This window comes from Morone saxatilis, unplaced genomic scaffold, assembly GCF_004916995.1.
Source record: "Morone saxatilis isolate NCDOM2014 unplaced genomic scaffold, NCSU_SB_2.0 Contig24, whole genome shotgun sequence".
In the NCBI taxonomy this organism is placed as follows: domain Eukaryota; kingdom Metazoa; phylum Chordata; class Actinopteri; family Moronidae; genus Morone; species Morone saxatilis.
In genome coordinates, this window is record NW_023339807.1 from 7,776,638 (window position 1) to 7,791,657 (window position 15,020).

At 39.4% G+C, this 15,020-nt stretch overlaps 2 protein-coding genes across 2 annotated transcripts in view; both read left to right on the plus strand.

Moving 5' to 3' along the window:
• Positions 1–4,322, plus strand: part of gapdhs (glyceraldehyde-3-phosphate dehydrogenase, spermatogenic) — a 12,618-nt gene extending 8,296 nt beyond the window's left edge. Inside the window, exons 2-11 of the mRNA XM_035672402.1 lie at positions 381–439; positions 892–988; positions 1,434–1,540; positions 2,166–2,256; positions 2,360–2,478; positions 2,646–2,727; positions 2,891–3,042; positions 3,177–3,339; positions 3,611–3,708; positions 3,826–4,322. Coding sequence (XP_035528295.1) covers positions 411–439; positions 892–988; positions 1,434–1,540; positions 2,166–2,256; positions 2,360–2,478; positions 2,646–2,727; positions 2,891–3,042; positions 3,177–3,339; positions 3,611–3,708; positions 3,826–3,895 — 1,008 coding nt within the window. The 5' untranslated portion in view covers positions 381–410 and the 3' untranslated portion in view covers positions 3,896–4,322. The remainder of the gene's footprint in view (positions 1–380; positions 440–891; positions 989–1,433; positions 1,541–2,165; positions 2,257–2,359; positions 2,479–2,645; positions 2,728–2,890; positions 3,043–3,176; positions 3,340–3,610; positions 3,709–3,825) is intronic.
• A 6,935-nt stretch (positions 4,323–11,257) lies between these two features.
• Positions 11,258–15,020, plus strand: part of tmem147 (transmembrane protein 147) — a 7,596-nt gene continuing 3,833 nt past the window's right edge. Inside the window, exons 1-7 of the mRNA XM_035673013.1 lie at positions 11,258–11,353; positions 11,974–12,076; positions 12,566–12,635; positions 12,796–12,861; positions 12,969–13,105; positions 13,191–13,275; positions 13,437–13,558. Of these exons, the coding sequence (XP_035528906.1) occupies positions 12,000–12,076; positions 12,566–12,635; positions 12,796–12,861; positions 12,969–13,105; positions 13,191–13,275; positions 13,437–13,558 (557 nt within the window). The 5' untranslated portion in view covers positions 11,258–11,353; positions 11,974–11,999. The remainder of the gene's footprint in view (positions 11,354–11,973; positions 12,077–12,565; positions 12,636–12,795; positions 12,862–12,968; positions 13,106–13,190; positions 13,276–13,436; positions 13,559–15,020) is intronic.

Sequence of the window (15,020 nt, forward strand, 5' to 3'; positions counted from 1 at the left end):
AACATGGTCGCATTACAGCAACACGAACGCATTGTATATTGCCAGCAACTCAACTAGCCTGATTAAAGTCACCTCTTGCTGCCAGGGCAACAGTTTGTCTCCGTTCAAGTACTCGTGTGTTTTTGTTGTCAAGCCTACCATTATATATTTAAACTCAATGACAGAGTAGAGAGGGCATTTGTTGGCACATTGTTGAGCTGCAGAAATTCCTGCAAGTAAAGAACAGAAGCATTTTTTGTCTCGGTCATCTGACTGTGTTGCCAGCTGGAGGATATGACTTAGTGAATAATTGAGTAGCCTGCATTTTTATGTTTCTTATCATCACTCATTAGCTGTAGTTCTCTTTCTAATGTCAACGGTTTGTCTGTTTCCCCCCGCAGGTAACTTAATTCCCCCAAGGAACAGCAACCATGTCAGATCTCTGTGTTGGAATCAATGGGTGAGTTTGAAACACATACATTGTTTAATAAATGAGGCGTTTCCTATTTCCACACTTTTTGGTGGTTAGTAAATGGTTATAAAGAGGGGTGAAAATGCATTTAGTACAGTATGTTGAATTTATATATGAGAGAGTAAGCCCGTACAGCACAAATGGGTTTCTATCAATGTAGCTGCTTCACAATAAAAGCCTTCAAGTGGAAAAAGCTCTTCATTTAATGTAGTGTTTGGTTGCATTAATCATAACTTGCGGTGGAGCTGCAGGACTATATGAGTGGGGAAACTCATGATTTCATGATATCTGTGCTAATGGGGTTTAATGGGCAGGTCTTCTCTATGGTAGTAAACCACTGGAAGTTATGCTGGATTCTAATGACATGATGAAGATTTAAGTGAGGTCCTGAGAAATTTTCCCACATCAACTATTATTTCTCTCTCCCTCTCTCCTCACAGCTTCGGCCGTATTGGCCGTCTGGTCTTGAGGGCTTGCCTTCAGAAGGGCATCAAGGTTGTGGCCATCAATGACCCCTTCATTGACCTGCAGTACATGGTGAGAAAACTTACAAATGAACATTTCTTTTGATTCTAGTGGAGCACTCAATTTTCATTTCAATTTCAATTGAATATGCTTTCAATGGCATGGCAGTCATTTACAGACTTATAAGTTGGGTAGAAAAACAGGTTTGCACAATATTAAAAATACTAAAACCGACTCATAGTCTATACTATTTATGTATACATAAAATGAACATAAGTTTTACTGCAAATTTAGCTTATTTGTCCTTCGGTTGTAATCTTTCTCAGATGTTAAGCTTGGAGTCAACACCACCAGTGATTCCTGAAGCCTCCAAGAAAACTGAAAGATTGTTTAGCCATTTGTGTTGAGATGGTGAATGAAATAGGTTAATATAGTGTTAAAATGAAGTTTAATTTTGTGATGAAAAAAACCAGAAGCCACGTGCCTCTTCAGACCCCATTGTTTTCCTGTCTCCTAGGTCTACATGTTCAAGTATGACTCCACCCACGGCCGTTACCATGGAGAGGTCTCCCAAGAGGATGGCAAGCTCGTCGTGGATGGCAATGCCATCTCTGTCTTCCAGTGGTAAGTGATGATGATGTTTAGTGGATATTGGCTGTTTCACAGATATCAGCAATGTTGATGTTGATGTTGATGTGAAGTGGTAGCAATAAGTTTAAGTGAGGCCAGGAATGAGGCTCTCTGCTGCCTAAGGCCTCACTCAGTATAGTACATACAGTATAGCTACCCCTACACCCATTGTACCGGCTGTTGTTTTAGTCCATTGAGGAATGGGCCTCCTTTCTGCAAAAGGCAATACCAACAAAAGGAGGGGTTATAGAGGAGACATTCCTGTTCTTCTTTGCGTGTAAATTTGTGAAGTTTCCCTCCTTGTGCCTCCTGTTTTTACTACACCATCTGCTCTTTTTTGGCAAGGCTATTAACCTTTACATTCTAAGTGTTAATTGAAAAATGATCTTTTGTTTATTACTAACATGACATTATCCAAAGAGGCTCTGCACTGAACTTAGAAATCACAGGATGTACTGTTCTCACTTCTCTCTCGCTATATGCTTGCTCACAATCTGTTTTTTATTTCTACTTTTGCAGTAATTTGCTGTTTCTTGTCTTTGTCCACCAAGTTTTATATAAGTAAACGTAGTGAGAAGCATTTCTTCTAAGACTGACTCTGTTCTGTTTCTGACTCCAGTATGAAGCCAGCAGAGATCCCCTGGGGCAGTGCTGGAGCCAAGTACGTTGTCGAGTCCACTGGAGTCTTCCTCAGTGTGGATAAGGCCTCCGTATGTGTACACACACACACACACACACACATATCTGAAACAAATATGCAGACAGCCAGATGGTGCAGTTTATAACCTGTGCCTTCTTTCTCTCTCGCCACAGTCTCACATCCAGGGTGGAGCTCAGCGTGTGGTTGTGTCCGCCCCCTCACCTGATGCTCCAATGTTTGTCATGGGAGTTAACGAGGACAAATACGACCCCTCCTCCATGACCATCGTCAGGTAACATACCTTAGACACAGTCTTAGACATGCATTCACACTGTACATGTTTAATTTCCACAAACATGTTCCTAGATTTAGGAGTCCATTGTGTTCATATGTACGTCAGGAGATCTGAATGTAGTGGAGTGTGATAGTAAGTGACATTGTCTGTCTTTCTGTTGATAGCAATGCCTCCTGCACCACCAACTGCCTGGCCCCCCTGGCCAAAGTCATCCATGATAACTTTGGCATTGAGGAGGCTCTCATGGTAAGTTGCACTAAATCTGAACAAATGAATCATTTGGACAGTATTCAGATGTAACACTGAAGGTTTAAATCACTGTTGTGACAAGTGTTGTGATTGTATTTTTAGCTTTAAATGTATGCCATGTATGAGTCATTAATGTTATATATGAATGTCCTCTCTGTAGACTACAGTCCACGCATACACAGCCACCCAGAAGACAGTGGACGGTCCCAGTGCCAAGGCCTGGCGTGATGGCCGCGGCGCCCACCAGAACATCATCCCAGCCTCCACTGGTGCCGCCAAGGCAGTGGGCAAAGTCATCCCCGAACTCAACGGGTAACCACAAACACATTTGTTATCAGCCTCATGAGCAGATGCACCTTTTGTAATTGTGGCTAGGAAGATAAGAAAAGACCAAAATAGAAGGTGACAGGTCCAATATGTCTCTTTTGTCCGTCCTATCTCTCTAGTAAGCTGACAGGCATGGCGTTCAGGGTGCCAGTGGCTGATGTGTCAGTGGTGGACCTGACATGCCGTCTGTCCAAGCCTGCGTCTTATGCTGAGATCAAGGAAGCCTGCAAGAAGGCCGCACATGGACCCATGAAGGGAGTGCTGGGTTACACCGAGGACCAGGTGAAGTTACTTCTCATATACTGTAAAGCAAATAAATGGCTAGTGATAATGCTAGGACTAAAACTGTAAGTTAGTGGGAATAGGGCAAGGTGGGATAAAGAGGTCAGGGCAGGGATATGTGCTCTTGTCCATTCATGCTTTAAATTCATTGTGATTAATTTTACTGGAAAGGTGGAAATAGGACTGACTGTCATTAAGTTGATATTCTGCCAAAGCTGTGCCTGGCTATACTACAGTATATCTGACTTGTAGTGCCGTTTGTGTTCTGCAGGTGGTGTCCTCTGATTTCATCGGTGACACCCACTCCTCCATCTTTGATGCTGGTGCTGGCATCTCCCTCAACGACAACTTTGTCAAGCTCATTTCCTGGTTAGTTCTTTTGTCTTGGTCACACAGGAAGTTAATTTAAAGAGGAAAAATAAGTTTTACAATTTTTAACCCTAATGATCAATTTCTCTTTCTTCTTTTCCCTCCCTCTCTCTCCAGGTATGATAATGAGTTCGGATACAGCCACCGTGTTGCTGATCTGCTTCTGTACATGCACTCCAAGGAGTAGACACTTCCTGTCCAAAAAGGAAGTCAGGAAAGGGACCACCCCAACCATCCTCCTACCCCCTCCATTCTCTTTTACACACAGGCCCCCCACCCATAGCCAAGTCATAGCATCACAGCCCTTAGCTCTACTACAGTATACGTAGGAAGCAGCAACAGTGTGTTTGAGTGTTCTGAGTTTATCTGTTTTTTCCTTTAACGACAAGACGATCGGTCGGTGACAGTATTTGTGTCTGTGTGCCCCTCTCCACCTCCCACTGCCACTTTAGATGTGTCGTTATGGCTCAGTACTATGGTATCTACTGTATCCATCTCCCTGTTGGTGTGTTTTAAAGGCTTAATTACCAGTGGAAAGAGAAGGCTGAGAGGCAGAGCTACTGTAACTCCGCTTAAGTAAAGAGACAAAGAAATAAAACTTGAAAATCCTCAAATGTGAAGTTGTCTTGTTTCATTATTGTCTGTTCACTTTCTCCTATGAAGCCCCAAAACTTTGAACCTCTTCCATTACCACAGATCGATTAATAAAATTCAAATAAACTAAAACAATTTAACAATATAGCCACACTTTTTTACTGGTTTAAAAAAAAAACTCACACTTTAACTGACTGCACACTTTTCTGACATTTTCATGTCTGTATTTACTCTTTACACACATAATTATTCAGTTATTAACTTTTACCACCACATTTCCAATTATATTTTCACATTTCATGGACCAAAAATATGCATTGAAATAACAAGGAGGCAGTAGTTGAGACACAACACATAACTTCATTCTCTCTCTCTCTCTCTCTCTCTCTCTCTCCTGAATCTCTACTGTCAGCAGTGAAATTAAAAAAAAATAAAAGTTAATAACTGAATAATTATGTGTGTAAAGAGCAAATGGTTCAAGGACACAGAGAGCTGAATAGCCAGAGGCTAAATTACAGAGGGAGAAGTACAATGAAGTGACGTGTTGATGGATTTAAAAATTAAAATTCACAACTTCTGTATTCTTGAAACCTTTTTAGATTGTATTACTCCCTGGGCCCTGTTATACCTCCTGTAGCAGGACGTAGGCAACTTAATGGAAACATCAGCCAAGGACTGTGGATACACTGTTACCCCATTCGCCCCATTTTTTCATTCTCTAGTAGGAGACATTGGTGGGATAAGGATGGAGCAGCCACAGGAGGGAGCCTTTGGTACCGCAATGGAAATAAGTCTTGTGACCTTTGCAGTATTGACACTGGAATATCCTGTTCTATTTTAGTGCTGTATGCACATCTGTGTACTGTGTTTTATTTATTTTATTAATAATTTATTGAATATAGTCAATCAGCCACCTGCTGCCTCTTTTAGGGTACTGCAGCAAGACTCAGCAGGCAGGCTGCATCCTTATATAGAAGAATTGTTTCCCTTCTGGTTTATACCGCCATGGCCTAGTTACTCCCTCTTTTGATGCAGTGCCACCTACTGTTTCACTGCACATACTGCAATAGGAACACATTTCAGAGGTCTATGGAACATAAGTATATTTACACATACATATTTAATAGTGTAGAAATTTTGTGTGATGACTGCTGTCATCTGCTCAGCTTTTAGAATAAAACACATTGAGACATTTAGTCGGCTAGATGGGAGTGTCTGGTGTTTTCATGTTCTACTGTGGCCTATAGAACATGCATCTAGGTTATTTCTTAACAGCAGGAAGTGTCTTTTTTGGCTTCAGTGGCCACTGAGCAGCTTTCATAGAAATGAACAGAGCACGGCCTTTGACGCTATATCCAGTTCTCTTTTTACATCCATGGGGTCGCCTTCCATGTTGCACTGCCATGTTTCTTTCAGAAGCCCAGAATAGAAAAACCAAACACTGCCTCTAGATAGGGCGTGTTGCATTTTTTTGTTGTAATTTCTCATTCATGCTTGGAAGGAAGAGAGTGTAGGCGATGGAGTTGTGATCTGGAACTACACCACTAGATGCCACTAAATCCTACACACTGGACCTTTATTTAACAACATTGTACTAAAGCTGAGGTAGGAGTGATCAGGTAAACAGAGGTCAGCTCAAGGATGAGATCATTAGCATCGTTTGACTAAAAAGATTCAAATCCAATCATTTGCCTGCAGCCTGATTTCCCCATCCAAGCATGGAGTCTGGACAGTTTTGAATGTAGAAAATTTGAATGAAGCTTTAAGATGCAGAGGGAGAGCGCCTTTCGCTGCACCACACATGACTGCATTTGGTTCCACTTTGTTTTTAAATTCTTTGTCCATCTTTTCCTCATTTGTTTTTAAGTACACCATGAACTGGCACGAAAAGCAAATTGAAGCCGAGCTAACAATATGGTTTATTTTTACCACTCCACTTTATAAATTTAACTTTTTAAGCTTTAATATAGCATGCTACTCAGTAGATTAGATCCAATGATTTCTGGTCTTTTCTCTGGTCTTATTGCACAAACATTTTGATGTGATTTCACTTAATGCCGGAGAGGAGAAACTAATGAAGTAGTCAAATAAAAGAGATGATGAGTGGTCTGAGGAGGAGAGGCATGAAGGAAGAAAAGGAGAGAGAAACAGAAGAAAAAAGGTCAAACAAGAAAAGATGGTTAAAAATACTGAATAGATTTTATATAAAGCTATGCCTATATTTAATACTTAAAAACAACAAGAGTGAGATGAAAGAAAACAAACTGAGATGCACTCCAAGGCTATGACATTTGTGTGCCTACAGCCTTACTCCCAGATGGTCCTCTCTGCATGTTTACTACTACCAGTTTGGTACCACTTCACTGTACCCCTTCATTGTACCCCTTGAATAGATGAGATGGCTTTATAGTTAGTTTAGTTTACAATAAATAGTTCAAGTATTTCACAGCTAGAAAACAGATTGGCAGTGAGGATCTGTGGCTGTACATGAATCCATAGATGGATCTTCTTTTTCTTCTTTTCAAAAGATGTGGTCAAGTTTGCATTTGTACTTAAAGTTAAAGTTGTAATCCCATTTTTGTGTTATTTATGACATTTATTTCTGCAATAGCCATTAAATATATTTACAATCTGTACTTCATTTCTATAGGGTAGTTTTCATTGTTAGTGGAGTCCACCATTCCCACCCTGAATTCAACTACTAACTTGTCAGTTAGATCTGGCAAGGTGTAACTATGTGGGAGTGACCAGGTGAGGAGTCTATAAGAGCAGATTGATTGCTCCTCACCAGCCACTGATGACACCACGAACTGACCTGGCTACTAAAGGTAATATCTGCAACCAAACGCACCTTTGACTTGACGTGAAGACAAGAGCAGTCATGGGGAACAAGGGCAGCCCTGAACTCACACTCTCCCTTCTGCTAATGGCTGCTCTTTGTTTGGAGGCATCCATAATAAAAGAGTCAATTTACTTGTCATCTAAGAAGATGGACTGGACAGAGGCCAGACTGTACTGCCAGGAAAAAACAGTTGACTTGGCTATCTTAAAGACAGCGGGAAGCTCGCTGGCTGAGTGGTTGAGGGAAGAGAAGATCAACCAAGTCTGGATCGGTCTCCACAGAGACCCTGAGGATGAGTCAGTCTGGAAGTGGATAAATGTAAAGTGAGTATCAGTTTGAAATTATCTCTATGCTGATTTCAGTATCTTAAAATATAAATGAGGTAAAATGCTAAGCTGCAGATATCATTGGTGTGTTCCAGAACCGGAGAAGGGATCTCAGGAGACGACTTCTCACAGAGCAACAACTGGGCCGATGGATCACAGAACCGTCACTGTGTGTTTGTGTCAGATGAGCATCTAATGTGGTACAGTACTAGTTGTTCAAGTGAAAATTATTTCTACTGCTCAGTAGAAGACGGAGTTCAACATCACGAAATTTCCCTTAGCTGGTACAACGCTTCTCTTTACTGTCAGAATAATAGTAGTGAGCTAGCAACCATTACAGAAATAAACAGATATGGTATTAAGAAATATGGTTGGATTGGACTGTACCGAGACGCTGGTGAGGACTGGAGGTGGATCGGGGACGTGCCATCTGACTACAGAAACTGGGCACCAGGAGAGCCAAACTACGCAGACTGTGCCTCTTTTGACACTCTCACTGAAAAGTGGCAAAGCAATATGTGCTCCGAAAAGCTTCAGCCTCTCTGCAGCGCTGACAACCTGGTGGTGGTGAATATGAACAAGACATGGGAGGATGCCCTGAGCTACTGCCAGCAAATGGAAACGCCGTGTGTCGACTCCTTGGGGTCCTGCAGTAACAGATACAACCTCGTGAGCCTGCAAAATTTGTCTGACTTCAGCTTTGTCAGAGAGAAGATCTACAGACTGGCCACGACCGATGAGGTTTGAGAATGCATGGTGGGGTTTACACATAAGCCAAAGAACAGGGTGTGACAGGTTGCACATTGTAAGCCATTCAGCCAAAAAGTAATGTTCCCTTCTCTCATAGTTTTATAGTTTTTTTAGGCATGCAGAAATAAAACTACAACAGCAAATGGAATTTAAAGTTTACTTTTAAAATTTAAATACTGCTAATTTATTGAAAGACAGGATAAGGATAATATAATTACTTGGTATTTTAATTACTTTGAGTTGTTTTAATGCATCATTTAAATGCAAATTTAATTCATCAAATTATAAATAAAGTTTATTGATGGATTAAGCATTAAACACTGAAGAGTAGCATGCTCCATTGTGTATTTTAAATGTCATGAATCGTTTTACTCTTCTTTCTACTTCACCTTACTGAAAGGCAATTCAAGATCATCAGCTAAATACCAGAGTGTGGACATGTCTTTTCTTGTTAGATCTGTTCAACAAGGATACCATAGAAAATATTGAGCAGTGCAGGTAACCACATTCTCTGCTCACCCTCAAATAACCTTCAGGGAGAGTGAAGGTGGGCGAGTGATCATATAGGTATTTCCTTATCATCAATGGGACAAAAACGAATTTAGTAACTAAAAAAACAATGTTTTGTTTCTCCAGAAAATGACAAGGCAAATTTTTTCAACATTCATTTTTTTTTTTTTTTATATCCATTGTGGCATCCATTGTGAGATGGACATAAATATACACAATAACTTAAACTAAACTTAAATATGACTGAAAAAAGAAAGGGCTATTTGATAACCCAAATAGACAACAGCCTTACCTGGTTTGCTGTCACTGAGTTAAGAATTTAGTTTTTCATCTGATGTCTCATTTAGTGTTAATATTCATATTTTGCTAAGAAAAAAGTAACTTGAAGCGTCAGCAGTTGGGGTCATTCTGCATGGCTTCATTTACACCACAGTTAAGTGAGATAGAAGATCAGTCGTTGTCTTTCAGTGATTTGCTCAGGGATTGAAGATTGAATTGCTTCATCAAACTGCAGCTTCCTGAAAATAAGCAAGCATGATATGAGAGAATGAGAGTGGGAGCAGTCAGATAAAACACTCAAAACTTCCCTTGTGTCTCAGGTTTGGACGGGCCTGCGCTTCCTAGCAGGGAAGTGGTTGTGGGTGGACGGAGAGAGGCTGGTAGACCATGGGATGCTGCCAGACTGCCCGTCCCAGGACAAACACTGCGGGACCCTGTCCAAAAACGACACAAACAACTGGATCATCAGGGACTGCTCAGAAAAAAGAAACTTCATCTGCTACAAACAAAAAGTATTGCTATCAAAGAATGAAAAAAAAGTTAAAGAAAGAAATCTTTAAAGCTTTTCAATGCTCTGTTATTAATGCATGTTTTGTAGTAGTAGTTTAACAGCTTGAGCGCTCTCTACTATAGGGCACTATATTCTATATTAATGATGTTTTGTTGTGATTATAGTCATTAATAGATTGAAAACAGATTAGATACTCAGAAATGTATATTTCTTGGTTGACGGAGTGAGAAATAATATTTCCATGCAGAAGAGTGATGATGTAATCTGATTATCTTTGACCTAATGTTTTGTGGTAAAAGAAAAAAAAAGTTTTTCTTTTGTTCTTTGTGACATTTCTTTCATTCATTATTGTGTTTGTGTAGTCTTTACTGTAGAAATTAAAATGGACAAAACATATCATAGATTGTCAGTTTAACCAGCTTTTCATTTAAACTGTAATTATTGAAATCATTACTTGCTCCAGCTGGATTATTTCAGTGCTGTGTGCTCGCTGATCAGCTGCTGGGTGTCATTCTGTTGTTGAACATTAAACATTATTTAAAGTTTCAGATACAATTGTAAATGTTGGAATATTATAGAAGGTATGCTAATAACAAGTAATAAAGACATTTAGCAAAATTGTTTCATGTGTTAATAGGATTATAAGGGGCTGTCTGGGTTTTTGCAACAGTGTTTGTCTCACAGTGTCCTTCCTTTATGGTTGTTAGTTATAAAGATTATCGTCAGACATTTGAGACATTTCAGTTAAAGAACCAAAAGTAATTGCAAAAGTATGAGAAAATCCAGACATTTACAATGAAATCTTCTGTAACAAACTTCCTGTTTCCAAGCCAATCATTTTCATTACTTAGATATTTAATATTATATTATATTATATATTTTGTATTTTCTATATAATAAAAAAAAATGCAATACAGGCTGATTGTATGGTAATGGTAACCAGTATGTATAATGCTTATAACTCACCCACATTTTATCCTACCACTAGTATTATATTACATTAAATGAAGCCCATTAAACCATTATTTGACAGCAGAGAAAATCATCTTGTGGAACACATTGTTAAGTTCCTACCGGTGGCATGTCAGAAGAATGGAAAGTAAAATAGGACACTGTGCAAATCAGTATATAAGAAATCATTTTTATAATTATCTACAGGTATTAACAGATCAAAAGATCAAAGGGAGATGTAGGAACAGGAGTCTTTATTCCTCAATTTCAAATACATATAGGAATCAGTTTATACAGCTATATATATGCTATATATAATATGAGGCACATAATGGACATTCAATTTGGGGAAGGGGGAGGTAAAGAACAAATCAAAAAGGAAATATCTGACATTTGGCCAAAAAGGTGAGATGGACACTGCCTGGGTAGAACATACAATAAAATACAAAAAACAGTAAGAGTGTTTTACACTGTTTTTACAGTGTTGTACACTGTTTTAAATTATTTTCATTGGGTAAGGTAAATTCACAAGTATGTGTGCACTTTAATATAAGCAAAACTGTTGAACATGTAATTACACTGTATTAGATATAATGAATGGAGGGGACGATTACAACTAAAGGGATATTGAGGACAAATGGAGAGAACGAGTGGGAATTTGTCTATTTATTTATTGTGTTATTATTATAAATAATATGTACCAATAAAATGCATACACCGGTTCGGCAGGTGGCGGTATGCAGCTGTACAATGAGATTACATTCCGCCAAAAACAAAGAAAGAAGAAGAAGATGTCGGAAGCATTTCGAGGTGAAGCCAAGCTCACTTCCGTTCCTCATTGAACGAGAGCACGAAGCTTTCTGAGCTCTTCAAACAAACACGGTAAGTACTGACACCAAGGGCTGCTTTAAAGCTGCTGCCATATGTTTGAAATCCCGACATATTTAAAGTGAGCTTTGTAGTTAAACTCGGCAAAAAGAAATGATCCGTAAGTCTCGTTAGCTTGATGCAGGAACGTGTCTAACACCGGGGACGGGATTGTAGCTTAGCTAGCAGCTAATGTACACATTATTAACTAATGACATTAACAGGAACATAAGTTACACAGCGTTATAGATCCGCACATTGGTTCAAAAAGACACCATAACATGTCAGTAGCGCTCGGTGATGAATTGTTGTCGCATGATTAGTTAGCTCTGTGTGTGTCGGTATTGTAACATCATCCAAACCTGTTAATGACTGTCTAATAAAGTACCGTTGTTTTTGTACATTCAAGAATATAGTGTCAATTAGCCACAGAAAAATCCACCGGCATCAGTTCAGATAATAAATGAATCATTGAAGCCGGTGAGCGAGCTGAATGCTACATTATCTGGTTTTACTGTAAGTGCCAGGACTTTATGCTTTCTCTGTTTTCTATTATTGTAGATTGAATACGATCTCTTTAGTTTAGTGGCTTTGTTGTGTCAATGGCCAGTTTAATCATTTCTCTTTCTCTCCAGGGAGCTGAATTCTGTGACCAGACATCATGACACTGTTTCACTTCGGGAACTGCTTTGCCCTGGCCTATTTCCCTTACTTTATAACATACAAGTGCAGTGGCCTGTAAGTGTGTGTTTATATCAGGGATCTGCAACATGGGTGGAAAGTGATGCCTGATAATATACTGTATGATATCCTCAGATCTGCCGTGGCCAGTGAAGTGTAGTTTGAGTAAAGGGTTGAAAGTTAAATACTGTGTTGAACCATGTTAAAAAATTACTGTCAAAACAGTTTTACACCATTGTTACATGGTGTCTTGTGTATTTGTACGTTGTAGCAACATATGCTTGGACTAAGAAGTGTTAATAATCTTCTTAGTAATGTCAGAGGTTTGGGAGGGGGTCCACATAATCTTCTTAGAGCTGTGTGTGTGCTCTTGAATTTGGTATTACTTTTGCTTACCAATGTAACTTTGGTTTCTGTCACTATTATTGCACTGAAGTCTTAAACAATTGCATCCCAAATTACCAGTTTCTGCCTGGACTGGCTTGTCTGATTGTTGTAAAAAATAATAATAAAAAATAACTTTTTGTTTGTGTGTCCAATATTTAGTTCAGAGTACAATGCCTTCTGGAGATGTGTCCAGGCTGGAGCAACCTACCTGTTTGTCCAGCTCTGTAAGGTGAGTGAGCTTTCTCGTGATTAAACCATCTTCCATCATTTTGAGGGTTGAGGTGCCTGGATTAAAATGAATAAACACAGAGCACAATATAGGATGTCACTAGCTTTCTTGTGTTTCAGAGCGTGTAAACAGGGTTTATAAGGGTCTTCTTATGTTTCAGATGCTGTTCCTAGCTACATTTTTCCCCACATGGGAAGGAGGAGCTGGAGTTTATGACTTTGTTGGGGTGAGTGTTGAAACAACATCAGAAAGGAAGATTTATGTCACTCTTTGTCAAATTTTGTTTACTATTACAAATGCAAAATGCTAATAATGTGTGTGTTTGTTTTCCAGGAATTTATGAAGGCAACAGTGGACCTGGCGGACCTGTTGGGCCTTCATCTCGTGATGTCTAGGAATGCTGGCAAAGGAGAGTACAAGATCATGGTGGCTGCGATGGGCTGGGCAACAGCTGAACTTGTCATGTCCAGGTAAGCAGTAACACTGCAGAAGAAACATTAACTTTACCTTGACAAACGACTGTATGTGTGTAAACGCACTGTTGTGGCTCTCCAGGTGTCTTCCTCTGTGGGTGGGAGCCAGAGGGATTGAGTTTGACTGGAAATACATCCAGATGAGCTTTGACTCTAACATTAGCTTGGTGAGTAGCTGTCCACTGCTTCTAACGGTCTGTCCTCGACTCTTCCTGTCATTCTGTATTTTCTGATGCGCTGTCACGTTTTGGTCTACAGAAGGGATTACAATCAAAGACGATGGGAAATCTCATTTAAATCCAGTAATTATTTCTTTTTTAAATTATAGGTCCATTATATTGCCATGGCAGCAGTGGTGTGGATGTTCACACGGTATGACCTTCCTAAGAGCTTCAGGCTTCCTGTTACTGTGCTGCTGGCTCTCTGTGTCTACAAGGCCTTTTTAATGGAGTAAGTCTGACATGCTTTTACACACACACACATATGCTCACCTCAAACATTTACACACCTTCAGACCTACTACATACAGTATACAGAAGGATGGAATACAATAGCATCTGTATCTTCAGGGATGTGACATTGCTGTTATTGCTGAAAAGTAAACAGTTGTAGCTCAAATGGAACAGGTAAGATTTATTAAGATTTAATTTAACACTTAATTGAATTGCAGGAGTAGAAACAAAGACAGTACAACATGTTAATTAATGAGCTTTAGAAGTGTTGTAAGGCAGCTTTGGTTGTGTTTGAACAGAGCCGGGCTAGCGGTTTCCCCCTGTGTCCAGTCTTTATGCTAAACTTCACTAACCACATCCTAGCTCTAGCTCTAGGGTGGTATTAATCTTCTTATCTAACTTCTGACAAGAGAGTGAGCAAGTCCGGGGTCTCACGCCTCCTGGAAAACCTGGAAATTTAGACTTTTGCTGGCGTGTCATCCCCCCTCTCTCTGCCCCCCTTTCCCTGTCTGTCTTCAGGCTGTCAGTATCATAAAGCAATAAAAGGCCAAAATATACTTTTTAAAAAAAGGTCCACCACTCCACTTACTCATGCATTTGTAAGCTTAGAGTTTTTAAAATTCTTCCAGGTAAATTAAACCAAAACAACAAGCGGGATGTATTTGGTGGGTATCATTTTTGTTTAATAATGCCAACACTGACAACAAAAACTAAACCCTCAAAATAAATAAAAAATACCTGCGGTCTTCTCTTATTCTTCATGCACAACATCAACCACCCTTTTTAGAGTCTTCATGGGTTAATGAGTGATGTGTGTGTTAATCAAGCTAATGAATAGAAAAAAAAAAAAAAAACAGAGAGCTTAGTAAAAGAGATTTAAAGAATATATGTGATTTACCATTCACTCAATGTGTAACTTCCTTTGGATTGCCTTGGCAAATATAAGTTCCCATGGCAACATAAAAGTACCTCATGCTCATTGGTTGTTTGCTTTCATTTGCACCATCTTGTGCGGTTTACTTTATCACAGGCCGTAAGTTACAGTTAAATCAAGTACTCATTTCATGCTCAAAAAAAATTATCATTTTATATTAAAAATAGTCTTCTCAACTATCAACCTATTAAAGGAAGCATGTACGGGAGTTTGATCTTTTCGTTGCACATACATGTATTTATCAACTGCCAACAGAATTTTGACATTTAAGGAGGCCAGTTTGTTTTTTTGCAAGCATATATATATATATATATATATATATATATATATATATACAGTCCTTACATAATTTCTACTGAGCCCAGTTATTATACGTAGAGGTGTAAACTGGTAAGGCTTCTGGATACGGCTCTGCTCGCAGCTCCAAAAGATCGCTGCTGATCCACTGATCATGAACCGGTTTGGGAGCATTTTCCCATTCTGCCTTCAGTAAATCGGGACCTTTTTCATGACTGGAAACTAGGTC